Source organism: Cydia splendana, chromosome 7, assembly GCF_910591565.1.
Source record: "Cydia splendana chromosome 7, ilCydSple1.2, whole genome shotgun sequence".
In the NCBI taxonomy this organism is placed as follows: domain Eukaryota; kingdom Metazoa; phylum Arthropoda; class Insecta; order Lepidoptera; family Tortricidae; genus Cydia; species Cydia splendana.
The window spans coordinates 10,055,969-10,076,206 of record NC_085966.1 but is presented as its reverse complement, the minus strand read 5'-3'; the positions used below and the strand labels follow the sequence as shown (position 1 = coordinate 10,076,206).

At 42.1% G+C, this 20,238-nt stretch overlaps 1 protein-coding gene and 1 long non-coding RNA gene across 4 annotated transcripts in view; one reads left to right on the top strand and one right to left on the bottom strand.

The window, feature by feature from the left end:
* Positions 1–20,238, top strand: part of LOC134792130 (atherin) — a 224,564-nt gene that overhangs the window by 91,261 nt on the left and 113,065 nt on the right. For 2 of the 3 annotated variants that reach the window (XM_063763343.1, XM_063763344.1), the window contains exons 4-6: positions 73–175; positions 530–695; positions 4,164–4,293. In XM_063763343.1, coding sequence (XP_063619413.1) covers positions 73–175; positions 530–695; positions 4,164–4,293 — 399 coding nt within the window. The remainder of the gene's footprint in view (positions 1–72; positions 176–529; positions 696–4,163; positions 4,294–20,238) is intronic. The other variant, XM_063763345.1, reaches the window with a different exon arrangement.
* Positions 1–20,238, bottom strand: part of LOC134792135 (uncharacterized) — a 688,366-nt gene that overhangs the window by 623,901 nt on the left and 44,227 nt on the right. The gene's annotated exons all lie outside the window — the stretch shown is intronic.

Sequence of the window (20,238 nt, the reverse complement as noted above, 5' to 3'; positions counted from 1 at the left end):
ATAAATAATAATAATTGTAAAGAATTACTGAGTACCGGTAATGAGTAATAATAGCAATGTTTGGTGTTTCAGAAGAGGCGTCGATGATGGGCAGCCCGGGCGGGGTGCTGCCTTCCCACTGGTGCGAGCACGAGCACCGCAAGCATAAGAACCTCAAGCTGCACATGCACCCCGAGTATGTATATGCATCATCAACTATAGCTCTACCGGTCACCGGACTCACCGGTGACCGGGGGTGGTCTAATATACTCGTATTTAAGAACCTTCGAAAATAAATGGTTATTTGTGAAGGCAACAAAATGTCTTCCTTACCAAAGTTTTAATTTCCACATGATATTTCTGATTTAACCTCTTGATATTACGTAAAACGTTCACTAAAAAGTTCACTGAAAACTGCGATTTGTGCAACTGGCACTTAGACGTTTAGCAAATCTACATTAAATAATCTATTTTGTGAATTGCGTGTCTACTGAGATTTTGCGTACTTAGTATGAAGTAAGATTGATAATCCTATTCTAACATGAAACAGTGTTATGTTCGACAGTGATCTGGACAGTCCGGAGGCGCTCGAGCTGGAGCGGCGACGGCGTCGGCGTAAACGGCGACAGCGCGCCGCCGCCGCCGCCGCCGCGCAGCCGAGAAAACACCGCACGCTGCTTGTCTCCGCCATCGACGAACAGGCTAAAGTTATACACGTAAGAGACATATATATATTAGTCCTGGACAGGTCGAAAGTATTCGAGCTGGAATGGGGGGAATAGCGACGGAGCTGAGGCAAGGGGCGGATGTTATGCTGCCGAAGGAGCACCGTGTCACGCTCTTCCTTTCTGTTATCGATTAGCAGGCAAAGTAACCTATGTCAGAACACTGTGTATTTAGAGCTGAAAACCTGAAGACGTTGGAGGCCGCAGTGATGCCGTATGAGCACCGGACCCGGCTCGTTCACCACCAACAAGCAAGTGGCGGTCTACCAAAGTGCCACACTGGTAACTTGGTAAGCAATGCGATCATTGCATCTACACGAACATTAGTCACAGTGTCTTTGGTCACAGTAAAGCTGTTATTATTGACAATGTTTATTCCAGGCACTTCAACCTTTGACCTACTTCATCTACTTGCCTTGTACGGGGCTACATTGATAACAAATGCTTCACGCTTCGAAAAATTTAAAGAACTTGTTGAGTGGCTTACGTGCCAAGCCGGTATTCCTGCCAGTATTCGGTAGTAGCGACCTCTGTAGTAAATTAATGGAAATTTAAAAATTTCTGTACCGGCATAATATTACAACGTATTTTTAAAGGCGCCATCTCACGGAATAGGCATGACTTCGGTATAAATTTAGAGAACTCTGAGAGGTTTTAGTTCTAAGCGTTTTGAACCAGATGGCGCTCACAAAGCTTATACACCTTACGACCTTACTAACATCTGCCCAGTTTGCGTGAATATACACTAGAGGTCATTACTTAAAAAAAAAACACTGTGCCACCATTTTTCGCTCGGGTTGAGTATTTTATGAGAGCGTGGAGCAGTGAATAAACAGATAAAGTATATTAACTAAGTAATTAAAATGTTTGTCGGAAAATGCAGCTGCTGAGAAGCTTTTCAACTTATTCCGATTCCGTAGCCAAAATGACAAAAACAAGAGTCTTAAGACGATTGTGGACAACAGGAGAAGGCAAGCACTTTTCCATAGAGATACAAAACTAAGTACTTATAATGTAAATCTAGAGAGATGCTATCAAATCTAAACACACTAAAAACTGTTCTTTACTAATAAAACACTTAAAAACAATTCACACATTTAGGATTATACCACCCTAACTGGCCTTTTTAATTGAAATTTTACCTAAACTACTACAAAATTAAGTTAATTATTGTAAACGCTGTCTATTAAACAAACTGATGTAAAGGCAAAGTTTAAACGCAATCTGCAATCTACTTTGAAGTGTTAAGTTCACGCAAACTTTTGAGGGGTTAATTTTGAACTCCAACCTTGTGTGTTGGAGGTTGGAGGAGGGCGTGTCAATATTATTTTAGAAAAGTTAGCTGGATGAGGGTTAAGGCTGGAAACTTGATATGGTTTTAGAGAAAACCCTTCGATATAATAACATTTTGGATTCGAATTTCGATATTAGTTCGATATACTTACTGCAATATCTGTTATTGATACTTGTTTGAGAAACTACGTGATCTTAACTAATATGAACTAATTAAATTACTAATTACTTATGTAGATTGCGCTTCATATACCTACTCGTACTTACTCGCATAACCTCCCATAATTTAATAGCTTGTCAGTTTCGTCATGTGTGTATGTTTGATGTTTGTAATAGCGAGGTTTACAACTAACTAATCTTTGAAGTATGTTATTAGTATCGTGCAGTAATTAAGCCAAACACTGTGAACTTACTAACTTAATATTACTTCTATAAAATATCACGGGAATATGCCAAAAGCAATACCCAAGGGACGGTGTATACGAATAGAAGTACAAGCTATGTTCTTGTTTAAATTATTATTACACAAGCTTACCTATCTATATATTTGTAATTTAACATTTGTAATTTTTATAAGTAGATTGTATGATTTGTACTGTATTGTATTGTATTTAAACTTTGACATCATAATAATAAATCTTTATGTATCTATATATGAATATTTAGTTTCCCTCGTCTATTTGTAATCAAATTTATTTATGTTGTACATAATATAATCTTCAATGTAGAACGTTTTTGCTTAACAAAAATTTACAACATAATTAATAAAACGTGTAAAATCGATACTGACGTGAGCGCGACGGCCAAGTTCGCAATAAATGTTGCTCTTAAAAGGGGCCTATAAATTGATTCCGCTCGAGAGTGTGGGCGTGCTGTAATAGCTTAATGCAGTTCTGAGGTTCACTTATGATGCTAAGCGTCAGAATCTATCGGTCGTATGTACTTTCGACGTCAAAAATAGGTTTAGGTACATTTTTCGCCTTATTACAAAGGAGTAAGGTGCAAAAGTGTAAACATATTTTTGGCGTCGACTGTAGGTACGTAGGCATTACATCCGTTCCGTAGGTAGGTAATACAGGCACATCATTTATTGATTCTAACCTCAGTAATTACATTGAAATTATTATAAAAGGTTTTGATCAGTTGTCGTTGATGGGTATGCGTGTCTTGAATATTATACAACTGTCCGTTCCCTAGCGGGATTATAACATCGCATTAACCGCGTCTGATTTTTGAGGGTGGAATTAAAATAGGGGTTGTTTTAAAAAAATGGTTTTCAGGCGTGTCTACCTAGTAATTCATGCTAATAATTTCCAGTGAATTAATTTTAAGCGAAATGCAGGTTCCGACGCCTTGTTTCAAAGTTTTAAGCAATATATTTTACGATGGCTTGGCTCCCTTGTTCAATAATCAATACCTATTCAATAATTCTACTCTCTAGCAATTGCAATGTCCACACATAAAGTTTAAAGGAATGTTGCTTCTTAGCCTAATTCTTGCACTCATTTACGTTAACACTGAATACCTAAGTGCATAATATACTTAAATCTAAATGAGAATCGTTCTCGGCCGCCTCGACGATAGTGCGCCAGACACAGAATGTCAGTGGCGCCAGATCATTATTATGCCACCCATTTGATCTATAGCATGGTATAATAATATACTCCGCCTGGTACTCCATTCCCGTCTTTTCTAGGTCACCTAACTGACACAAGCCTACGTCATCATGCGACAGCGCTATATGATAATATGCGATAGCGCTATATATAGCGGCCATGTTATTGTGACGTAGGCCTGTGTCACTCTGGGAATAGAAGACCATGTTTTATTAGACCATGATCTATAGGGTATTTGACTACTATACAAATCAGTTTCTTTTTTCGAACTGTCAAAACGATTTTGCTACTATGGAATCTATATGAAACACTAGCATGTGACGTCACGATCAAATTATAGTTTCTTTTTGTAATTTTATACGGGTTTTGAAATAGGAATTGTGTCTAAAAATACCTGCTTTATTTCATGCATGTTGTAAAATAATTTATTTTTAATACAGTCAAATACCTACCCTATTTGTTAAAAAAAATATTTACTACCTACTGCGTAATATGGGTAAGCCATATTGACTTGCCAATCGATTCCAATCCCTATTGTTTGTACCTACAGGTCCTTGACCCCGACGAGCTTCCTCGACGGGCCCGCTACACCATCATGGTGACCGCCTGCCTCCTACTCTTCCTCTGTCTGCTGTTAGTCGGCGTCACCCTGCGGATGGCGCCTCTCATTGATGATATGGGTAAGTACATATATTAGGTGTTTCCATAAGGCCCAGGACCCTACCGTCTACCGAGCTGCCTTATTACAACCACCATCAAGTATACATGTACTTAATTAACCTGTTGTTCTTTTTCTAAGCGTAAAGGTCAAATATTATTTTTTATATTCGTTAGTTGATTCAAAATTCAAATATTTGATATTACCACTTGCTTTTCGGTGAAGGAAAACATCGTGAGGAAACCTGCATACATCCACGAAGTAATTCAAAGGTGTATGTGAAGTTCCCAATCCGCATTGGGCCAGCGTGGGGACTATAGCCCAAGCCCTCTTGCGAGTGAGAGGAGGCCTGTGCCCAGCAGTGGGACGTATATAGGCTGAATGATGATGATGATGATTGTTGTACCTATATATGAGATATAACTGATTGGTGTGGCTCTTAACTTTACAAGTGTAGGAGCGCCTTTTATATTTTGTGCTAAGACAGCCATTTTAGGCAATTTGCCATAAGCCTTTAACTTACAGGCCTATTCGGAATTCGAGATAATCACAAGATCTAGAGACGATTTAGAGATCAACTAGATTTACATTAGATATCGACTAGATGTGACTTGGATATCTAAGTCATAACTTGTCGAAATCGTTCAAGACGATCTCCAGAATCGCGGAAACGTCAAATTTGACATATCTATCTTACAAATATCTTTAAATTATCCGTATCGTAACTTGTTGAAGTCTAGTAGAAATCTAATTCATTTTCTGAATCGAGCCGACATTCACTGCCCCCCCCGCACATGTGCGTTCACTGTCATATAAGTTTGTTCCTAGGCCACGCCCCCTGGCAGTGAATGCGTTAATCTCCATTTAGGTTGCTCCAAATTAAATACAAGTTAAATTTTCCTCTTAATTTATTTCAGTTACGTACGTGTTATTTTATCGCTCAAAGGAGCGATTTTATTTGAAATTGAGTACCTAAGTATCTCAATTATTCCGGTTGTAATTTTTTACCATGCATTGGTTAGTGGACATTTTATGAAGAACTAATAAACGTCGTGAAAGGCATTTTCAAGTCTTCATATAAGCTTCATAATGGGAAGCCTTTGGGAGGTTGTCTATGAGTGAAACTCACTGGAAATGGGGAAACGGTATATTGTATGCGGGACTTTTATTATAAGAATATTATGTAGGGAATAATCGTGTGCCCTTTTTTCCTATGTGTTCCTATTCTTTATATTACGTAAGTATATTCTATTTGTGGGTATCAGAGTCAACAGTTAAGGGGCATGGTAAATATTCACTCTTTTTGCCTGTAACATGAACCTATATACCCACGTCTTTGCGTAGGTATTACAGGTATCATTTTTGTTGAGACTTGTGTCATAATGAAGCTAGTGGATTACATAATATTATAAGTGAATAGTATAATTTATACTTAATTTAAAATGACATCATCTATTTTTTGCACACAACACACAAATACAGAGCAGAAACAACTTAAATTTTCCCTCTGATTTGTTTACAATAAAGTGTCCATTTATTTTTCGACGGAAGCGATTTTATTTGAAATCGAGTACCTACCCCTATTACTCCGATTGTACTTTTTATCATCATCGCTTAATGGACATTTTATGAACACCTAAAGAGCTAACTGCGTGGCAAGAGCTACTCTCAACGGTAGATGAAGCTGTTAGAAAAATAATATAAAGTTTTACACGCGACAAGTAACACTGTTTTATGCCGCAATTACCTGACTTTAATTTACTTTATTTAAGCAATAAAAACACGGCTTATGGTTGCTGTTTGAACATTGTCGCCTACGTATCTAACTTGATTACAATAGTATAATATTAAGCATAATAAGTATTAAAGAGCCAATAACCTCTTGTTGGTGGTGTAATCGCTACGCTTCCCTGTTGTACCATTGTGGGACTTGGCAGCAACTTTATTCTTAATTTGCCTGAGATTTTCTCTGTAAACTTTACCTTAATCAAAATTTTTACGAAATTAAAAATCTAGAAAAAATACTTATGCTTTCATAATTGACTTTATTTGAGTCTTCCTATTTAGAATAAATTTAGTCATCGATGAAATTGTAGATTGGATTTTTTTGAGTGAAAATTCCAAATACTAAAGCGCACAGTGGGCACTTTTTATAATAAAAGCTCGGTTGAGCTTGTTAATTACTTTGACCATAACAGCTCGTAAAGACTCTCTTTATTCTCCAAAAACTGATGGAAAGGGTGCATTTTATCCACAAGAGGGGCATAAATAGTAAATTTGATGCAAATTTTGAGTTAATTCTTTATGTTGGCTGATGGAATTGGCTTTTAAGTTACCATGTACTTGAATGATAAATATATTTAATAGCGTTTATTTTGATTATATTTTAAAAGATTTACAGTTAGTCTTTTCAACTCGTTTGTGTGCTGAAAAATTTTGTGTTTCACTCGCTCGTGGTTCAATTCTTGAATCTTTCGCTTGCTCGAGTTTCAAGTTTCAATTAGCACGAGGAGTCAAACAACAACTTTGCCGCTTTGTAAAACATATCACTATTACGCAGTATAATCAAATCGACTATCTTCTATAATTCCATGTAAATATTTTGCAGAAGTGCAATGATATTAGCGCGATTTTCAACAATCTGTATTTGTTAAGGAATAAGGAACAATTACGAGTTAGCAGTTGAATACATATTTCAGAGTATTATTTTTTTAATATGAACATTTTTCAATTTTTTTTCTTCCAGGTAAAGTTTTTGATTGGTCGTTTAACAAAAAGTTCAATAAAATGTGTTCGTACCGACATTTTTCATCCGTTAAAAAAGTTAAAGCGACTTTTTTAAATCAAAAATTTTTAATAATTGAATTCCGTGGGCTGTGTCCTGACTATGTATCTAAGTACCTATGTGTATACCTATAACGTTACAAGGTGTGTTGTGTAATACATTCAAATTTTCCAACGTCAGAAGTATTTATAAAACTCTGCGAACTCAATTTTTGCCTCAATTAAAAGTTAAAATGTATACCTAGTGATAACAATTTTGGGTTCCGTCTATTTGGCATAACTTCCGTGACCCGAAACGCATCTGCCATAACCTTTTTGGCAGAAATGTTTTTCGACGAATGTTAAATTTGCAGAAAGCTTAAGTTTGTATAATATGCAATAGGCCGAATGTTTGCAAGTCCGAATCTTAAATAGACTACTATTATTTTCGCCGACTTTTGAGACGAATAATTTTATTTAGCGTTTGTTTAAATGTCCGAAATGTGATTTGCATACTCTGTTTAGCATAATAGGATTTAGGCGAATATTTACATCGCAGAAAACGTATTTCGATTCTTTCTATTTCGTATAACTTGTATGATCTGTCATGAGCTAGATTTGGCAGAATGTTTTTCGACGAATGTTAAAATTAAAGAAAGCGTCAGATTGTATAATCCAAGTCTAATTTATACTTAACAATGCACAAAGCACCTAAATATGTGGCTGACTGACTCATTAACGCAGAGCCGTAACGGGAACACCCAAATATTCCGAAATATGTTTTTCCGACTTTCATAACCTCGATTTTCATAATCACGATTTTTTATACGTCCGAAATATCGAAATCACGACTTTGAAAACCACGAAAGAAGAAAATCACGACTGCGCTATTTCCGAATACTTAAAATCCGACTGTCATATGAACGAAAGCTTAAAGTTCCGATTTTTTTAAAATCCGAATTATTTTTTTCCGAATTTGTCTATTCCGAAAAATCATTGACCGATCGGAAATAAAATAATTCGGAATTCAGAAATTCGATCTTTTGTAAACTCGGAATAATGAAATTCATGATTTTCAAAAGGGAAGTAATTAAATGGTCACCCGTTTTTAAAATTGATTTGCAAAAAAAATGCATTTAAATCATTTGGACATGCTAGAACTGCTACCTTTACAGAAACCAACTGCTACTAGAAAAGTGGGTTAGGATAGAACTGCAACCTTCACAGAAGCCAACTGCTACTAGAAAAGTGGCTTAGGTTAGAGCTGCGACCTTTACGGAAACCAACTGCTACTAGAAAAGTGGGTTAAGTTAGGTTAGAACTGCGACCTTCACAGAAACCAACTCCTACTAGAAAAATGGGTTAGGTTAGGTTAGAACTGCGACCTTCACAGAAACCAACTGCTACCAGAAAAGTGGGTTAGGTTAGGTTAGAACTGCGTCCTTTACAGAAACCAACTGCTACTAGAAAAGTGGGTTAGGTTAGGTTAGAACTGCGACCTTCACAGAAACCAACTGCTACTAGAAAAGTGGGTTAGGTTAGAACTGCGATCTTTACAGAAACCAACTTCTACTAGAAAAGTGGGTTAGGTGAGGTTAGACCTGCGACCTTCACAGAAACCAACTGCTACTAGAAAAGTGGGTTAGGTTAGAACTGCGACCTTTACAGAAACCAACTGCTATTAGAAAAGTGGGTTAGGTTAGAACTGCGACCTTCACAGAAGCCAACTGCTACTAGAAAAGTGGCTTAAGTTAGAACTGCGACCTTTACGGAAACCAACTGCTGCTAGAAAAGTGGGTTAAGTTAGGTTAGAACTGAACTGCGACCTTCACAGAAACCAACTCCTACTAGAAAAATGGGTTAGGTTAGGTTAAAACTGCGACCTTCACAGAAACCAACTGATACCAGAAAAGTGGGTTAGGTTAGGTTAGAACTGCGACCTTTACAGAAACCAACTGCCACTAGAAAAGTGGGTTAGGTTAGGTTAGAACTGTGACCTTTACAGAAGCCAACTGCTACTAGAAATGTGGGTTAGGTCAGAACTGCGACCTTCACAGAAACCAACTGCTACTAGAAAAGTGGGTTAGGTTAGGTTAGAACTGCGACCTTTACAGAAATCAACTGCTACTAGAAAAGTAGGTGTAGGTTAGGTTAGAACTGCGACCCTCCCTCCCCTAGAAACTTACTGCTTACAGAAAAGTAGACAACAAATTCGGAATATCGTTATTCGGAATTTAAAAAATAGGAATCACGTCAAATCGGAATTCAAAATTTCGGAATTATGACAATTCGGAATTCGTGATATCAAAAATCGTAAATGTTAAATTCGGTGTTTCTCCCTATCGGAATTGTTATATTCGGAATTATGTGGTTCGGAATTTAAAAAATCGTCGGTTTTACTATTCGGAAATATAAAACTTCGTGATTTTCATCGTTCGGTAATTACGACAATCGGAATTTTGATGGGTCGAGCATTTAAAAATCGGAATAATAAAATTCGATATTTTAAAATTCGGCATAAAATATTTCGGAATTATGTAGTGTACCCAGCCGTAACTAAAAGCTCTGCCTACATTTATAATTCGTAAAAAAAACATTGTTATTGTATTTTTGAAACTTTGGGTGGGAACATATTATTGGCATTTTGGATGTATACATATTTTTAGCTCACAAAAAAATCCGAATCCGAGCACCCCACTATCCACGTGGTCTTGTCTGTTCTACCTCTAGAGTGTATGTAAAAAGCCGGAGGCGCGGAGGGGAAGCAGCCCTCGCCCGCCGTAGCAAAGCGCAGAGCACATAGCAATAGCGCCTGCGCTTATCTATGCAAGGGCGAAGGGGCTACTATGCCCGTAGCACCGGAGCAGATGCGGAGCCCAACAAAAAAACTGTTGCTAGAAAAGTGGGTTAGGTTAGGTTAGAACTGCGACCCCACGGAAACAAACTATTGCAAGAAAAGTGGGTTAGGTTAGGTTAGAACTGCGACCCCACAACAACAAACTGTTGGCGGAAAAGTGGGTTAGGTTAGGTTAGAACTGCAACCCCACGAAAACAAACTGTTGCCAGAAAAGTGGGTTAGGTTAGGTAACAACTGCGACCCCACGAAAACAAACTGTTGCCAGAAAAGTGGGTTAGGTTAGGTTAGAACTACGACCCCACGAAAACAAACTGTTGCCAGAAAAGTGGGTTAGGTTAGGTTAGAACTGCGACCCCACGAAAACAAACTGTTGCCGGAAAAGTGGGTTAGGTTAGAACTGCGACCCCCAAGAAAAAGAACTGTTTCCAGAAAAGTGGGTTAGTTTAGGTTAGAACTGCGACCCCACGGAAACAAACTATTGCCAGAAAAGTGGGTTAGGTTAGGTAACAACTGCGACCCCACGAAAACAAACTGTTGCCAGAAAAGTGGGTTAGGTTAGGTTAGAACTACGACCCCACGAAAACAAACTGTTGCCAGAAAAGTGGGTTAGGTTAGGTTAGAACTGCGACCCCATGAAAACAAACTGTTGCCAGAAAAGTGGGTTAGGTTAGGTTAGAACTGCGACCCCACGAAAACAAACTGTTGCTATAAAAGTGGGTTAGGTTAGGTTAGAACTGCGACCCCCCGAAAACAAACTGTTGCCAGAAAAGTGGGTTAGGTTAGGTTAGAACTGCGACCCCACGAAAACAAACTGTTGCCAGTAAAGTGGGTTAGGTTAGGTTAGGTTAGGTTAGGTTAGGTTAGACACAAAAGGAAACCGCAGAACGATCGCGCGAGGACGACGCAAACTCGCTTCCTCAGCGCCGAAGGAGGCCAGGTAGGCGGAGAAGAGCCTTCGCAGCAAGGATAATGCCGCCTTAACGGGAACCTGCGGGTGATGGGTCGGGAGTTCCATCACTCGCCTGAAGAGGTTTCGAGCTGGAAGGCCCTCAAGTGTTCCGAGGAGCCTTCAGCGAAGTAAGCTGCTAGAGCAGCCTCAAATGATGGGCTCGCAAGAGCAACGCCGACGGGGTATCGGAGGTCTACAATCGAGTTCCCGTAACCCCGCCAACAAAGCGCGCGGCGGAACACCCCAGGGGGTTTAGTCCGTGGAAGTCGGACATACCCACTGAGCTTCTCCCGGGCCAGTGGGATCCATAAAGGATTCCCCCTGAGTCATCAAAAAAAAAAAAAAAAAAAAGGTTTCCTGTGGAACATAGGTTATGACTGGGTCCTACGGGGGGAAAACTTGCGTGGAGTTGATGTCACGTGTTACGCCGACGACACGCTCGTGACGGCCAGAGGACCCAGATACCGCGACGCAGCTATGCTTGCGACGGCGGGAGTCGCCCACTGTGTGGCCCGAATCCGGCGTCTGGGGCTAGATGTGGCGCTAACGAAGTGCGAGGCCATTTGTTTCTTCGGCCCGCGAAGAGCGCCTCCAGGCGGCGCAGAAATTATTGTGGGAGGCGTTCCAATTGCTGTCAGGCCGACGTTACTCTACCTCGGCGTCTTGCTTGACAGCAAGTGGAACTTTAAGGCTCACTTTGAGCGTTTAGCACCCAAATTACTGCGCGCAGCGGCGGCCTTTGGGCGTATACTGCCCAACCTGGGAGGGCCCAAGGCCTCATGCCGCCGCTTATACACGGGTGTGTTGCGCTCAATGGCACTTTACGGTGCCCCAGTATGGGCGGATTCCCTCAGCAGCCACAACATTGCCCAACTGCGACGACCGCAGAGGGTAATGGCGCTGAGGGTAATCAGAGGATACCGGACAGTGAGCGCGGCAGCCGCGTGCGTGCTGGCCGGTTCTCTGCCCTGGGACCTGGACGCGAGGGCGCTCGCGGCGCTGTACCAGTGGCGCGGAGAGGCGCGAGCTCGGGGTGACCCGAAAGCACCTCAGGAGGTGGCGAAGCGGCGCACCGAGCTGCTAAAAGACGCGACGGAGATATGGGTGGAGCGGCTCGAACGGTCGAGGGCTGGCACCCGCACTGTAGAGGCGGTGCGCCCTGTCCTTCGGGACTGGGTTGAAAGACGCTCCGGTGTCCTTACTTTCAGACTAACGCAGGTACTGTCGGGGCATGGCTGCTTCGGCAGCTACCTGCACAAGGTTGCCCAGAGGGAACCGACACCGGAGTGTCACCAATGCGGAGCCGACGTAGACTCGGCCCAACACACACTGGCTGAGTGCCCAGTTTTTGGCGAGGAACGGGAGGAGTTGGTCGCCCAGGTAGGGCAAGACCTTTCGCTGCCAGCCGTAGTTCAGGCCATGCTGGGCAGCGAAAGTGCGTGGGAGACTGTGCTCACGTTCTGCGAGCACGTCATGGGAGACAAGGAGGCGGCCGAGCGCGAACGGGAAGTCCGGGCCGAGGCTGACCCAATGCGCCGCCGCCGCATAGGCCGCAGACGTGCCGCTCATGAGCGGAACCTGCCGCCCTGATGAGAGCCAGCGGGCGGCGGACATGGGGGCGTCCCCGCCCATGACGCTGGCTCCCGAGATGGTATGCGCAACCTTGTGTTCCGGAAGCGCTTCCACAGGGAAGATCACTAAAAAAAAAAAAAAAAAAGGGGGTATGGATCCCAGTCAGTATAGCCGCTGCGGGGTCGCGGACGCATTGCGCGAGCTTCCCCGTAACCCCGCATCCATAGCGGCGAGAGGACACCATGGGGTTTAGTGGGTAGTGGGGCCTCTTTACAGCCCTGAGTCCCACATAATCGCCCGGGTTTCTCCCAGGCCCGGCGGTATGCGTAGACGCATTCCCCATGTAAAAAAAAAAAAAAAAAAAAAAAAGGTTAGGTTAGGTTAGGTTAGGTGGCTCTCAGAATAATTAGGGGCTACTCAACAGTGTCCCATGCGGCGGCGTGTCTCCTTGCATCCACTCCTCCGTGGGAGCTCGATGCCCAGGTCCTAGCGGAGAGATACGTGTTGAGGGCGGAGGCCAGGGCTCGAGGAGAGTACTTGGACCCAGAAGCGGTAGAGCGGGCAGACCGAGAGGCTAAGGACAGGCTCCGGGAACTATGGGAAGCCGGCCTGGAGGACTCCCGCTATGGAACACGCACCATAGGGGCAGTCCTTCCTTACATAGAAAAGTGGTTGAAGAGGAAACACGGGGCCCTATCATATAGGGCAACGCAGGTAATGACCGGACACGGCTGCTTCGGTCATTACCTGCACAACATAAAGAGGGAATTAGGGCCCCAGTGTCACGAATGCGGTGACCCTGATGACTCGGCCCAACACACCTTAGAGGTCTGCAGTCGTTGGGATGAGGAGCGCCGTACTCTAACGGCAGCAATAAAAACGATGGATCTCTCGCTGCACAGCGTCGTTGCGGCCATGCTGGGCAGCGAGAGAAAATGGAAGGCGATAGTCTCCTTCTGCGAGGAGGTCATCTCGCAGAAGGAGGCAGCGGAGCGGGAGCGCGAAGACGCGGCCGAAGCACACCCGCTTCGGCAGAGACGAAGAGGGAGAAGACGCGCGCAGTACGCTGCGGTGAACCGCGTCCTCCCTCGGTAGGGCCAGTGGGTTGAGGCCCACATTGCACGGCCCTACACGGCTGAAGGGGGAATCAGAAGCGTCCCTGATTCTCCCTTCCTTTACTGCGGGTTCCCCGGCCTAATGCCGGGAAGAGACGGGGGGCATCATGGAAGAATGACTGCGCGAGCCCATGATGCCCCCATACAACGTCTGAGAGGGTGAGACGCCGGAGTGGGGTTTAGTGGGTATTCTCTTTCCCTCCCTCTCGCTAGGAGAGGGAGCCGAAAGAGTGAGTCCCACATACCCTCCCCATTATGGCCTTCCCCAAGGCCTGGGAGGGATGCGTAAAAGCATTCCCCACTTCGTCATAAAAAAAAAAAAAAAGGTTAGGTTAGGTTAGGTTAGGTTTTTCGACGAATGTTAAAATTAAAGAAAGCGTCAGATTGTATAATCCAAGTCTAATTTATACTTAACAATGCACAAAGCACCTAAATATGTGGCTGACTGACTCATTAACGCAGAGCCGTAACTAAAAGCTCTGCCTACATTTATAATTCGTAAAAAAACATTGTTATTGTATTTGTGAAACTTTGGGTCGGAACATATTATTGGCATTTTGGATGTATACATATTTTAAGCTCACAAAAAAATCCGAATCCGAGCATCCCACTATCCACGTGGTCTTGTCTGTTCTACCTCTAGAGTGTATGTAAAAAGCCGGAGGCGCGGAGGGGAAGCAGCCCTCGCCCACCGTAGCAAAGCGCAGAGCACATAGCATTAGCGCCTGCGCTTTGCTATGCAAGGGCGAAGGGGCTACTATGCCCGTAGCACCGGAGCAGATGCGGACCCCAACAAAAAAAGTGTTGCTAGAAAAGTGGGTTAGGTTAGGTTAGAACTGCGACCCCACGGAAACAAACTATTGCAAGAAAAGTGGGTTAGGTTAGGTTAGAACTGCAACCCCACGAAAACAAACTGTTGCCAGAAAAGTGGGTTAGGTTAGGTAACAACTGCGACCCCACGAAAACAAACTGTTGCCAGAAAAGTGGGTTAGGTTAGGTTAGAACTACGACCCCACGAAAACAAACTGTTGCCAGAAAAGTGGGTTAGGTTAGGTTAGAACTGCGACCCCACGAAAACAAACTGTTGCCGGAAAAGTGGGTTAGGTTAGAACTGCGACCCCCAAGAAAAAGAACTGTTTCCAGAAAAGTGGGTCAGGTTAGGTTAGAACTGCGACCCCACGGAAACAAACTATTGCCAGAAAAGTGGGTTAGGTTAGGTAACAACTGCGACCCCACGAAAACAAACTGTTGCCAGAAAAGTGGGTTAGGTTAGGTTAGAACTACGACCCCACGAAAACAAACTGTTGCCAGAAAAGTGGGTTAGGTTAGGTTAGAACTGCGACCCCATGAAAACAAACTGTTGCCAGAAAAGTGGGTTAGGTTAGGTTAGAACTGCGACCCCACGAAAACAAACTGTTGCTATAAAAGTGGGTTAGGTTAGGTTAGAACTGCGACCCCACGAAAACAAACTGTTGCCAGAAAAGTGGGTTAGGTTAGGTTAGAACTGCGACCCCACGAAAACAAACTGTTGCCAGAAAAGCGGGTTAGGTTAGGTTAGAACTGCAACCCCACGAAAACAAACTGTTGCCAGTAAAGTGGGTTAGGTTAGGTTAGAACTGCGACCCCACGAAAATAAACTGTTGCCGGAAAAGTGGGTTAGGTTAGGTTAGAACTGCAACCCCACGAAAACAAACTGTTGCCAGAAAAGTGGGTTAGGTTAGGTAACAACTGCGACCCCACGAAAACAAACTGTTGCCAGAAAAGTGGGTTAGGTTAGGTTAGAACTACGACCCCACGAAAACAAACTGTTGCCAGAAAAGTGGGTTAGGTTAGGTTAGAACTGCGACCCCACGAAAACAAACTGTTGCCGGAAAAGTGGGTTAGGTTAGAACTGCGACCCCCAAGAAAAAGAACTGTTTCCAGAAAAGTGGGTCAGGTTAGGTTAGAACTGCGACCCCACGGAAACAAACTATTGCCAGAAAAGTGGGTTAGGTTAGGTAACAACTGCGACCCCACGAAAACAAACTGTTGCCAGAAAAGTGGGTTAGGTTAGGTTAGAACTACGACCCCACGAAAACAAACTGTTGCCAGAAAAGTGGGTTAGGTTAGGTTAGAACTGCGACCCCATGAAAACAAACTGTTGCCAGAAAAGTGGGTTAGGTTAGGTTAGAACTGCGACCCCACGAAAACAAACTGTTGCTATAAAAGTGGGTTAGGTTAGGTTAGAACTGCGACCCCACGAAAACAAACTGTTGCCAGAAAAGTGGGTTAGGTTAGGTTAGAACTGCGACCCCACGAAAACAAACTGTTGCCAGAAAAGCGGGTTAGGTTAGGTTAGAACTGCAACCCCACGAAAACAAACTGTTGCCAGTAAAGTGGGTTAGGTTAGGTTAGAACTGCGACCCCACGAAAATAAACTGTTGCCGGAAAAGTGGGTTAGGTTAGGTTAGAACTGCGACCCCCAAGAAAACGAACTGTTTCCAGAAAAGTGGGTTAGGTTAGGTTAGAACTGCGACCCCACGAAAACAAACTGTTGCCAGAAAAGTGGGTTAGGTTAGGTTAGAACTGCGACCCCCAAGAAAACGAACTATTGCCAGAAAAGTGGGTTAGGTTAGGTTAGAACTGCGACCCCATGAAAACAAACTGTTGTTATTCGGCGAAATGATATTATGAGAAATAATAGCCTCGAATTGCGAAACATTCGGTGAATTAATTTTCGCGAAAAAATATTGGGCCTACAACATATGTATATGATTCTTGTAAGTATGCAAAACATTTGTATGCCATAAGATTTTATGCTTGTAGTACTTTATGCTTAATGTCGAATTATGCAAAAATAAATTATTACAAATAAAATTATGCGGAATGAAACAGATACCAGGTCTCGATTCGGACATTAAAATTATGCCAAAAGACACTTCGATCAATAAAAATTATGCGTAGAGTACGTATGCGCAACAATCAATACCAAGTGAGTTTATGCTAACAGTATATTATGCCTAAAGTTATTATGCACAATAGAATTATTACAAAAAAAAATTATGCCAAAGATAGGGGAACCAACAATTTTACTCAGTATCTACATAATCAGGTAGGTATCTTAAAATTATCTAATAACCTCATTACCTTAGTACATATTAGATTAAGTTTTGGCTCAAAATTTTATCTCTAATCATAATCATAATACTTTATTGCGACCATGGTAATATAGATGTTACACAATATAAACAGTTTCACATGGCCCCTGTTAGGGCAAAGCAAGGATATATGTACATAATATATTTACACTAGATTATTATATATTTACACAAAATTCTTAAAAAAGTTAATTAAATGATTACAATTTTTACGATTTGTAAAAATTGTAATCATTTGAAATCAAAAATAACATAAATAAGTAATAAAAATAAAATTCCGCAAAATCTAAACGCATGTATAGGTACATTTACGACTATTACCTATTTAGTTACAAATAGGTAAACTAAACGCTTTTCCGTTTAAGAGGAAAGGGGACGACCGAAATCAAAGGAAGGGGCAGAGCATAGCTACCAAAAAGAATAGATAGTATAGAGGGGTCCTGTCATTGTAAATTATGTAGTCACTGTAAATTTACTGCCATCTATCGACACACGACTAAAACTCAAAATGAAAACGTATAAAGTTATCAAAAAATGTATATATATGGATAAATGATTTTATTATTTTTATATCATTTTGATCCATATTCATTCACTGATATCTATGTGTTAAAATTGTTAAATATGAAACGGTGTCGTCACGCCATCTAGCCGAGGATAGGCTAAAGGTGTGTGCGGCATCTATTCGAGAATGACTTTTACTTGAATTCCGAGGCACGTTTTTTCCTTAGACTTTATTCGTCTTATACGAAGTTACATATGTCTTTGATAGCTACATATGATCCATATACATTAAATTGTGTGAAAATATATTTTTTATAAATATAACCCAGGAAGAAAAACAAGGACTACCTTTGTACGGAGAAGCGGTCGTCTACTATTGTCTTACCCCCTTATTCTCAACACTTTCCGGGCCTGATTTAGTATGTAATGTATTCCCCGGCACTTCACTATATAACAAACAGTGTTTTGCAATGTGCATTAAATTGTTTAATAAGCTACCGAATTGCATGAAGGAGCTACCTTTAAATAAATTTAAAAGAAGGTTTGTCAGTTATTTATTAGATAAAAATTATTATTGTCTGAAGGACTTTCTCTATGAAACTATTCATGAACAAAATTGTTAATTAAATGAAATTGTTATTAAGTATTTAAATTTGAATTTGTGTAAAATTTTGCATGCTACTATTATTATATACATATAGCAGAATAAGCAACAAATTGTCAAAATTACACCTGTGGACACAAAATAATAATATGTACTTATTCTATGCAAATAAAGATTCTATTCTATTGTATTCTATTCTAGTTAAATTGTATTTTTATTCCTTTCTTACAACCACATAAGTCAAAATGACAGATAAGGACAAATGATTATTAACTAATTGAGGTTTGTAGCACGTTTATCTACAAGGGGGTTAATCAGGCCACGGCTATTACGCAGATTACAAGACTTTCCGCAAAATTGAACCGACAGAAACGTCGGTGTTTGTTTCGTATTGTTTTATACGTGTGGGTGTACCCTTTACGCTTTATTGAAGTTAAATTAACGCTCAGAAGCAAATAAGGATTTTAAACTCGCAACTTCTACAGACAACAGAATTAATTCAATCCTCTTCGAATGTTTTCATTTCGGGAAATGTAAATAAACAACTAAGTATATTTGTATTAAAATTAACTTAAACTAAACTAGATATTACTAGAATTAAAAATGAAATAAATAAATTAGTACTAATTTAAACTACCTATAAATACAGTATAAAAAACCTATAAAGGACCCAATCATAAGAGAAATGCCCCGTCTAAAAGTTCGGCCTGCGGCATGGACCCCATTACACTGGCGGCGTTACCTCTCTGTACCGCTAGGGCGATACGCTGAGAGAGGTACGCGCCAGCCCTACGGTCCCCTGTGGAGTCGACCAGCCGCGCCGACAAAGCCTTCATGAATGCCTTCATGTCGGATGACCAAGGTCCCAGAGTCTCAACTGCGAGCGCCGCAAACTCATAGTCGTTAACTAAGGTCGAGTATTTGCGGCGCTTGAGAATCTGGGCCTGGTCAGCCGCAGCGCCAGCCTGGATGCGAGTCGCCCCGATGTGGGACTGTGCAAGGGTGTCAACGCACGTCGCGTCCCACACCAGGGCTCTTCCTAATTTCCACGGCACTAACGTTGCTCCGTCGGGACGCTTGCCGTCATCTCTAGCCATGCCCACTGGTTCTAAAACTGCAGGCACAGAGACGGTGGCAAGCGCGCGACGGACCAAATCGTTGATAGTGCCGTGGCGATACATGCGGCCGGCGCTTTTTGCGCAAGAGAGGCCATGCCGGCCCAGCTGGTCCACGCTTTTGCCGCAGGCACATGTGTGGGAAACACATATTCTGGACCCAAGCCTCAAGCCTATTGCTATTCTTAGGCTACTTGGGTCCAGAACCGTGCCTATTGCCTTGGAAGGGAGAGTCTGTAACCAGTGCCCCGACTCGGGGGCCGAAACTGCCAGAATTCGAGCGTGATCAAAGTCGTCCGGGCTGTTGTCTATAAGTGTGGCATGGACTGCCTCTAGGCGAGGGGAGTCCCAAGCCCGTTGAATGTGCCTGGCGTCTGGGATGTCCGCACTCGGGCATGACTGACACCATGCCTCTCTGGCCTCCCTGAGGCTCGCTACCTCATCATCGAGTATCTGTGGAAGGTTTAGAATGACACCGATGAGAGACAGCGAGCCGTACACGGAAGACAGAAAAGCAGGTAAAGCCGAGCTGGCCGAAGTGCGAACTCCGAGCCCCCCAAACCTAATTGGGAGAACTGCCTGGGTCCACGACCTAGTATCAAACTGTATATTTAAAATTTTGGATAGCGTGGCCTGAAGGGAGGTATCAATGGAAGAAAGAATAGAGGGAAACTTCCAGAATGGGCAGCTGCGTAGCAAATACACGAATTTTGGGGTGAATAGACAGAAACGGATGATGAAGAGAGCTATATGCGGGTTTATTTTGAAAAGTAACTCTGATGTACTGTTAAAAAGATTTAGTTTACAGTTAATAACAGGTGCGATAGCTTCGCCAAAGATCGGTGAGCCCAAAAGAGTGAGGGATGATTTTGATTGAACTGAAATATTTGGTAAAACTTCGTTAAAATTAGTCAAATAGTCGTTTTTTATGTCCGAAGGAAGGTGTTCAGGGAAAAAAATTTCGCATTTGGTATAATTTAGTGAGAGTCCGATTTCAGAGAACTTTTCTTCGATACATATTAAATCATCTAAAACAGTTGCAGCGTCTCCTCCAAGGGATCCGTCGTCTAAATACCATATGTTGAATTTGGACTTTAAACCTGATATAATGGGGTGGATGACTAGACTAAAGATGGCTGGCCCAAGCGGGTCCCCTTGTTGGCAGCCCATGCTCGATGAAATAATGTTATCTCCAAATAGCAATTTTGACGGTGCTCCGTAACATTGCCAAATGTATTTGTAGAGGTCTGGCAGTTCTTTTTTCACCGCTGCTAGCAGAGCACCGCGATCGATCGAATTAAAAGCATTTTTTACATCTATTTTCACAAAAATTTCGAAATCCGGACCACTT